This window comes from Macrosteles quadrilineatus, unplaced genomic scaffold (assembly GCF_028750875.1).
Source record: "Macrosteles quadrilineatus isolate MER2022 unplaced genomic scaffold, UCM_ALF_1.0 Scaffold_5__1_contigs__length_97177068, whole genome shotgun sequence".
NCBI classification, from domain to species: domain Eukaryota; kingdom Metazoa; phylum Arthropoda; class Insecta; order Hemiptera; family Cicadellidae; genus Macrosteles; species Macrosteles quadrilineatus.
In genome coordinates, this window is record NW_026542598.1 from 94,919,394 (window position 1) to 94,928,601 (window position 9,208).

Below are 9,208 nucleotides of genomic sequence, written 5' to 3' on the forward strand. Positions count from 1 at the left end.
GAACGCCTTACCTTGATGTATAATTTTATTTCTATAATTACTGGCTACATAAAACCTGTATCATTTAATCTCAAACCTGTGTATTTTACAAATTTCCTTAAGTCTATTAAGCATATTTCCTATATCTTGATGCAAGTTTCTGAACTCCGCTATTTGCGTTGTATTCCATGCAAACCTCTGCACTAAGTCCGTATCACTAAATTTTATTTTTTCAAACTTTGGTTTTCCAGATTCCATGATTTCCTTCACCACTGGTTTTATGCTATCGAACACTTTCGGCGATTTATCCTCAGCAAAAGCCATCAATTGTTTTAATCCTCCGTTCAGAAAACTGATTTTGGTTAGAATATCTCCGTGCACTGAGACATTCTTTCCGTGAAGTTCGTCATATATTGTGACAGCGAGCGCTTTGAACATGTGACTCACTCCGGCATTAAACAACGGCCCTTCTTGACTCAGGCAACTACTGTAAAGTGTTACGGCTACTAATAATATAAATAACATCTCTTAATAGTTTATAATCTACAGATTGTTGTAACAAGTATTAGTTAATTTTGGACTACAGAGTTGTTATGCAAACTTGTAAATTACTTGAAAGGAATTATTTATAGAATAATTAGTGTTCATAAACTTGTGTTATAACATTAATTATTTTGTCTAGAGTTTAATTTATTTAAATTATACTTTATTTTCAATAAAAAGAAAATTGGATTCATTGTCTTTTAATGAGGTCATACTTAACATATTTGGTACCATTACACTTCAATTTATCACAATTAATTGTTCAATTGGAATTTTGTTGCATGATTAACATAAAACTAACACCAAGTAATGTACACTTTTGATAAATTGTATTTAAACCTAAATAATTCTGAAATGTAGGCTAATATTTTACGCTTAAAATGTCCTTCTTGAAAAGCGTCTTTAAATAGTTATTTGTGTATCTAGTGTGCAAAGTTTCTCAAGAGCAGCAAAGCACTTTCCACTTGTGTTACACATTAAATTTTTCCTACAGTTACTATAAAGCATAGAAATAATTAGTCTTTTAAACAGTATACCACACGTTTTATATTAGGTTGAATCCAAGCGTTGAACGAAATGGGAAACAACTGCACCAGCTGATCATAGTCGTAGTATCTTTAAGTGCTTTTTTTTTTTTTTTTTTTTTTACATTTGTTGTCATGAGAGCCGAAGCCCCCTGACTGCTTACCCGGTACCTATCCTTCAGGACATACCCGGGCCCCATGATGTAGGCCGAAGCTTACGCATCAACCTTTAGCACATCATGGGCGGATGACTTAAGGTCATCAGGCTCGCCGGCTGCCGAAGCAGACCCTTCGGAAAGAGGGTTGCCCCTCAATCCTAACCAGGGATTCCGGCTGCTTGTTTAAGCGTCACTCCACCTGGGTTCCACTAGGTCGGAACCTAGAGGTCCATAGTAGAGCGCCCCGACGCATTTAGTGCAAGCAACACTCGGGACCTATCTCATCCCTGACAGGCAGAACCCGCCATCAATAGCCAGGAGGAAGGGGACCATCAGCACGCTGACGGGGGGAACCCCAACCTCCCATTTACACCGCTGCCCGATCGAGGCCTTACCCATTGCTGGGAAACCAGAGATAACCAGAGCGATAGATCCCCAGATACCCCTGGCGGGCTCGGACCCAGCACCCGATCTACTTCGTTTGCCCGTCAGACCCAACATCACTGCCAGGCCATCAGGGTTTCCCAAAAGGAGGCAGGTATAGAAGTGGGACCCACCCGGATGAACCTATCCACCAGAGGTGGCGACACCCTTGACTCAATTGAGGTTCCGGGAAGAACCCCCCACACTCAAGATAACCATACCGTCCGTGCTCAGAGACAGGGATAGGTTTGCATAAGTACCTACAAACCGTTGCCCTCACACTGCGGAAAGTTACGTTGCCCTTGAGTGTCCCCGTGAGCTGCGGGTACTTGCCCGTTTTCACCTCCAGGAAAGGTTACTTCCAAAGTCGAGGATTTGCCCACTGAATGCTGGTCGCACACAACAAGCAGGCCGAAGCCCAAAGTACCACAGACACAGGTAGGTTAGAGATTATGATGTACTTCCATCTCTCCTAGAGCTAAACACCCCTCCATCCTGGATAAAGGAATGTCACTGGGACCCGATGCCCAGTCGACCATGTCTGTGGCCAACTTGAAAATGCCGATACCAACACGGAGCATTTACCTCCCCTCTGGGGGCTAGGTATTTCACCTCCCAGGACGAGGCTACTTCCAAAGTCGAGGATATGCCTCACAAAATGTCAGTCGAACACAACAGGTAGGACTCAGTCACAACCACAGTTACAGGTAGATGAGGAGAGGCGGAATTAACGGCGTCACTGAGAGCTAAACACCCCCCCCCCACCCTGAATGGAGGGAATGTCACTGGAGGCTCCCCCTAAGGGGCTGGCGCTTACCAGTCGTCCATAACTGTGGTCTACCTGAAGTGCCGGGTCTGACACCGGGCAGTTACCTCCCCTCTGGGAGAGCTAGGGTCCGCGTGGTCGCCCAGGCCACGAACCCACGCAAGCGTGAGCCCCCTGCGGTTATCTTTAAGTGCTGCCAACCTATTTTCAAGCTTAGATGGATTACATGCATAATAAAAGCACACTGTTTTGTGTTGTTTGGTTGGAATACTGGTGTGCGCCAAGTAAAAACTGTGCTCCAAAGTAAGGCTTTCTGTACTATAATCGGTGCAAGGAAGGCCACTTTGTCAGGTGACTGTAGGAAAATAATATTTCCTTAGGGTTTTAAACAAACAGTTGAGGAAAAATAATTCCTTGTTTGTTAAGTCAGCCGAGTAAAAAATGATTGAACACTAATAAAAATTGCAAGTATTATCTTTTTGTTTACAATTAAACCCGTTAGTATAATTGACCAAAGAATGTGAAGAGTCTTTTACTTTGTGCGGAACAATATTTTAACATCATAAAAGGGCTAGTAAAATAACCACCATATAAAGCTTCAAAGCTTTGTAACTTATATAATATTTTAAATATTTGTACACTCAGGTTTTTTTCACTTTCATATTGACATTTCTATCATTCCTTTTTTCCCATTCAAGAAGGACAAATTTCCCGTATTTCCCCCAGCAACTGTTGTATTTCAGCATAATATTGCTTCATCAATTGTAAATGTTCATACGTCCAACCGTCAAAATCCTCATAACTTTTCATCACTTCCTTTTCCTCTTTCTGCGCTTGTGGTTCATCTGTTGTCATGTACTTCTTTATCTTCTTCATCACGCCTTTCTTTTTAATCTTCTTTTTACACTGGATGGACCGTATATTGGTAATAATATTGTTTAAATTGTTGTAAATATCAAAATAGTTTGGAGAATTTGGTATATTGTTCCGAGTTATTGGTTCTAAAATGTCATACCTCAAATTATCTACTGTTTTTGATAATATTTGTAGGAACTCTTTGCTTTGTTGGTAATTACGATGAATAACAGTTTGATGAATGCAGTTTGTGATAGTTCTGTCCAATGTTAGATACTTGCTTAAATCTGTGATTTTCCGCACTATATTCTGACATGTGATTGGAGCTCCAAACATTGCTGCTGTGAGAATAATTCCAGTCAGTAAAACATTTGACACAATCATTTTACACCTTCATAATTGTCTGATGTTTTGTCCATTCGACCACTTTATCTGATCTAGTTGTCTCATTGGTTATAAATAGCAAACGTAAACTTCACTTACCTTCTGCAATTAAGTAATGGTACACATTGAAATCAACGCATAGGACAAATCTGTGTTTGTAGTGATCACATTGAAAGAGTTCAAGTTCTTCTTTCTACTTTCTCATAGTCTAAATTTGTACTGCCATAAGAATATCCTTGTCATATTTAAATTACTGTGTGCACAAAAATATATTCTATAGTTTTAGTTTTTATGTTACACATAACACTTAGACTCGTTTGATTTGTATTTGCACAACTTAAAACCACAATACCCTAACTTCAATGAATTTCTCCCTGAATTTTAAATTGAAAACAGAACAAAATTTAAACACTTTTTTAACGTTTCAAAGCTTTATCTTTTGTCAGACAGGTCTATGTGGCGAACCGCACAAAACTCCTCCATTTCATTCACTAGGTCCATAACCTCCCTGTAGATTTCTCTGAAGCGTTGAAGTTCAGAATCGCTCCATCCGTACTTATCTATCAGTTCTTGATCTCGATAAGTTATCATGTTCCATTGCTTCTTACCTCGTAGGATCATGAACCTCACCGGCATCAAATACTTCTTGTGAAACTCCTGTTCCGGTGTTACGTCCGTTAGGTGGTGAAGTTCTCTCACCCCTTCCATAACTTTCTCCATTTTGTCTAAAATCACATTTCCCGCTGTCCGATTGGTTTCCTTGAAAGGTATGAACATCTCCCGATACATGGAGTGGTAAAGGTGGGCGATGTCGTTGTACGGGATTTGTCTTTGCCAGTGGGGAACAGCACTGAACACTATGGAAACGCAGCCTAACATGTAGTAACCGGAGAACATGCTAACGTGATTCATCGTCACAGATTAGTCTAATAGTTTGCTTGTAATTTCGCTAAATGGGATGTAAATTAAATAATGAGTTATGTTTAGGTGTGTAATGACTATTTAATTGAATGTGTAAACAAGATAGTGAACAAATTTAAGATAGCAAAAAAATAAGTTAGTGGCTACAAGACAAAAGCGCAAACCAATTTCTCCTTTGTCACAGTGATTTTATTGTTTAGAGAATTGTCTGCTTTTCTAAATAAAAATAAGACACATATAACATCTATTTCGGTTTATAGCCCATTTATATTTATTAAGGAACAAATTATTTTTGTACTTATATAATTTTTATGTTAAATAAATGAAGAGTATTTTTTTGGCAACTAAAACATTTGCGTAACTCTAGCAGGATTTAAGACAATTTTTTATGCCGTTTTTTTAATAATATACTTTAGGCATTTACCTATAGTGCAATATTTTTCCTGCTAAGTTTTGGGGTGATAAAAATAAGTGTAATAATTAATAAGACTCAATACTAAAAGAGAACCTCCACTGGTCAAAGAATCTGTTCTACCTTTGTCTTTCTATTAAAATACATGTGTTTACAAGATTTCTGTTTCCAAACAGTAACCTTTAACGCAGGAATAATAATAAATAAACTATTTTAATACTGTCCTTAGATTTTAATTTGTTTTTGGAACTGGTAATTGGTTTCAAAATTTAATTTCAAACGTAAGTTGAAAAATGGTGCCTAACAATAATGACTTCTTACAGAGGGGACACTTAGTAAATCCGAAATGCAAAATACTGTAGAATATTTCTCTGCAAGGATAAAAGGATTCACTGAAGGTTTTTTTGAAACTAAGTGTCATTTTTAAACTTTACCTTTCCCTCCATTGAGTAATCATTGCCAAAGATTCAGCTAGTCTTAAAATATAATTGGTAAATAATTAATCAATACATTCATGGAAACAGCGATAACACAGCTACTAGCTACTATTTCATTCATCCTGCATATATCTATAATATTAACTTTCTCAAGTGTCTGTGTCAAAGATTAACCCTGAGATAATTAATAATCTAAAATTATTAATGAATTAAATAAGTATAGATAATCAATTGACAAATTAATTAGTTAATAAAAGATATATTCATGCAAGGTTTAATAATGCAAATAGCTTAAACAAAATACTTCCAGCTGTGATGTGAATCATCCTGAAAATCAAAATTCAAATATGTACAATAAACAGGAAAACAAAACGACGAGTGAAATATTTACAAGTATTTATCAGGAATCTCCTCTCCTCGCGTCTCAACGATTTGTTCCACAAACGTCTTGCAGTCTTTGGCCATATCGTGGAAGTTTTTCACATCCGCGTCAGTCAAGCCGAACTTCTCTTTCAAAACTTGATCTTCTATATCCAAACTCGGCACCTGCGACTGCACTTGGAAGATGAAAGTCTGAGTGAGGTCTCTAAACTGACTCTTGAGATGTTCTGGAGGTTTTACAAACAAATCCCTCATTCTGTGTAGCATTGTGTGGATGTAGTTTACTTGCTCGAAGAAAGTTCCATTCTCGTAACCAGACGGAACTTCAGTGTCTGTAAATCTCGCGAACAAGTGATTTCCGATCGCCAGAACTAGATTGCCCAGTATGCGAATCTGCGGGTCGAATTGTCCATGTGATCCTAGTCCGAGTATTAGAGTGGACACACTAAGTAGGATTACCTTCATATTGAAGTTGGATACGGAATTTGTTATCAAGTTTAGGTTGTTAATATTTTGATCATGTTGATTGTGTGTAATGAACTGAAACGTTTTGTAAGATTTATTTTACAGTCATATTCAGTGAATAGAGTTTACATTGCTGAATTTTATTTTGCAGTAATTACATAAAAATGTCGTTGGTAGTTATTTACTTTAATGACAAATTTGAACCCATTAGGAGGTTGTACGATCAGATAAATTATAATCTTTATGATTCAGTGTAATAGCTCAACAATCAGTTTTCAACTGTGTTATTGTTACAAGACAAATCTGATCTTGCTGATATAGTGCCTGATACAACAAAAAAACTTATATAAAAATAAATGTTTCGGAGTTAATGAACAAACAATATACTGTATTGAAGATTTACATTCTCAATTTTCCCAAGAAACCAAAATTGTTTAAAACCTAAGAGCTTCAATGTACACTAAGTGTTGATGAATTTAAATATTCTTTAGAAGTTCAACGACATTTATAACCTTGATTTCTCTCTATCCCTGCAAGCGTTCTTAAATTACTAACAGAATATCTCAATGAAAGAGACTTGATTTTTATACTACAGTATTTTCGTTATTTATTTCGTACCGTATCTTGGATCATTGGCAACAAGCTATATTGTCACTTAAGGTATTGCAATTTACAAGATTCTAAAAACTTCTAAAAATACAGTGAAAGATTAAACAATTAGATTTATTCTACCTGTTTGTAACTTCTTTGCCATCTTCTGTACAGATAGTAATAATCAATAGCTCTAATGAAAGCTGGTATGTCACTGAAGGTTCTTAGACCAAAACTCAAAGGATAGTGTAATTATAACTGCTGAAATACATAGTTAATAAAGTAAAAATAAAAAAACATAAAATTTATGTTTTTTGGTCGAGTTATAAAGAAGATAAATGAATAATGATGCTTGATGGCAAATCTGTGCTTGCATAACTTTAATTTAAGACCAAAATTATGAAAATCGGCCGGCTAGAAGAGCCAAACCGATTTAGGAAAGAAAAACCAATAATTTTTAATATAGATGTATAAAAAGGCATATAAAATTCAGCATAATGACTAAACTAGTTTTTAAAAGTAGTCATGTTTTAATAACAAAACTGAACATTTGTACAAATTCATTTAAACTTTTGTGAACAAAAATTTCAAATCACAAAATGTGTTTATATACAAAACCTGATCAGAAACCAGCCCTAGCAGTTAGGCTTTGGTTCCTTATTCATGGATGATCTCATCATCTTCAGTTCATCGATTGTATCGACCAACAAAGCGCGAAACTTTACTATGTCTTCCGGCCTCAACTTGTAAATGTGCTGCAACTCCTCGTTGGTGAACTGCAACTGCTCGAATTGCGGAATCACTTGGTCCACCAGAGTTTGCAAGTACGGCCGCATCTTTTCTCTGATCAGCGGTGAAGGGCTCATCACAAAACCTTGAATCAAATCAAATTATTCTTAGCGAAATGTACAATGAATGACAGAGCTTATTTATAAATAGTAAAATTAAATTTTTTGTCCTACCTTCAAATCCTAGGATGCTAGGTTATAGCCAAAAACCATAGTACTGGCGGAATTTGATTCTGGGACCACAGAGACTGAAGCCCCGCACTCTTCCATTAGACCATTTGAGTAGTCTTGATATTTAATAAAATATCGAGTTGTGTTCTCAAACACAAATACCTTTAAGCATCATGCACCCTAAATTTTGTCTTATGTTACTCTCATTTTTCAAACCTTTCTGGCAATCTATTACAATTTCTTGCACCCAAGTGGTCTTTTCCTTGTAAAATTCAAATTAGTGTACTTCCGATTTCTAATTATTTTCGTGCAAGTATGATTATAGCCCAGCAATTTGGTTAATTTTGTGTTATATAATACATTTATACATATTACTTCACTGTTAAAACACCAAGTTCACGAAACTTATCCTTAACATAAGCCTTATACTGTACTCTAAAACTATCGTGGTTCTAAAAAATCTATTCTGGAGATTCAACAATCGTTTTACCTCGGACTTGCTTCAACATCTTGTTCATAAACTCGAGTTGTCGTAGAAGATCTCCCTCGGCAACAGCCGGTGGTAACGGGGGAACTTGACCTCCGGACAACTTGTTGAACAAACTGGCTCCAATGTTGCGCACAGCGTTGCCGACATTGCTCAACTTGCCGATGAACGGAGCTGCGTTGGCGGAGAACACTAAAATGGAGCACACAAGTGCGAGGGAACGCATGTTAGGTGTTACAACAAACTGTGTCACATAATCAGATTGTGGTGATTTGATTGACTCAGTTATCAGAGAGTGTTTAGGATATTTATTGTTATGTAAACATGTGAAGACACTAAAGTCTTTCAATATGCCTTCAACGTAATTGAGAGGTTTAGTTCAGTATTATTGAATAAGGCTGTATAATGATAGAAAAGAATCGGTTTTTGCAACATGGTATTATTGCAAAGTATTTATAACATAATTTCTAGTCAACACTAATTAATAAGAATACTTGTCCTGTAATGAATCAAACCTAATTTTGAAAATTGAAATGAGAGTAAACAAGAGTTTATTTGCATTATAACTTAGCAGTACAGTACAAGGGATTATATTTTAACTAATTTCTAAAGCTAAGAATCTATTTATTCTGTTTGTCTTCTATCGGGCCAAATTCTGACATGCATTGAGTAGGATGACCATGAGTACAAGAACTCCCGTGTTTTGACTGTGTCTATTCCTTTGTACAAAGAAAGGTCAGTGGCAACAAAACTCTTGATTCTTGATCCTTCACCCACCATCCTCAGTTTTGTTATCTTTTTATAAATAATCTCAAAAATCAATTGCAGTTGGATCAATTCAACTCAACTAGCGTCTAGCGGTGTGACTCTCAATGCTGTTAAAGCCTATCCCTCATACCTCTCACACATTATCCTAACTGACA

General features: G+C 36.6%; 1 protein-coding gene across 1 annotated transcript; it reads right to left on the reverse strand.

Annotated features, from left to right (window-relative positions):
* Positions 1-7,347: 7,347 nt before the first annotated feature.
* On the reverse strand, positions 7,348-8,564 carry LOC128995927 (uncharacterized). Its single transcript, XM_054420983.1, has 2 exons — positions 8,289-8,564; positions 7,348-7,713 (listed from the first exon to the last, which is right to left on the reverse strand). Exons 1-2 carry the CDS (start codon positions 8,509-8,511, stop codon positions 7,475-7,477), a joined length of 462 nt encoding a protein of 153 aa, XP_054276958.1. The 5' UTR covers positions 8,512-8,564; the 3' UTR covers positions 7,348-7,474.
* Positions 8,565-9,208: the final 644 nt, after the last annotated feature.

Excerpts from the sequence above, each read along its gene's own strand:
- LOC128995927 (XM_054420983.1), bottom strand. The coding sequence starts at position 8,511 with ATGCGTTCCCTCGCACTTGTGTGCTCCATTTTAGTGTTCTCCGCCAAC. Across the intron at positions 7,714-8,288 it reads GATGTTGAAGCAAGTCCGAG|GTTTTGTGATGAGCCCTTCA; the intron begins GTAAAACGATTG and ends ATTTGATTCAAG.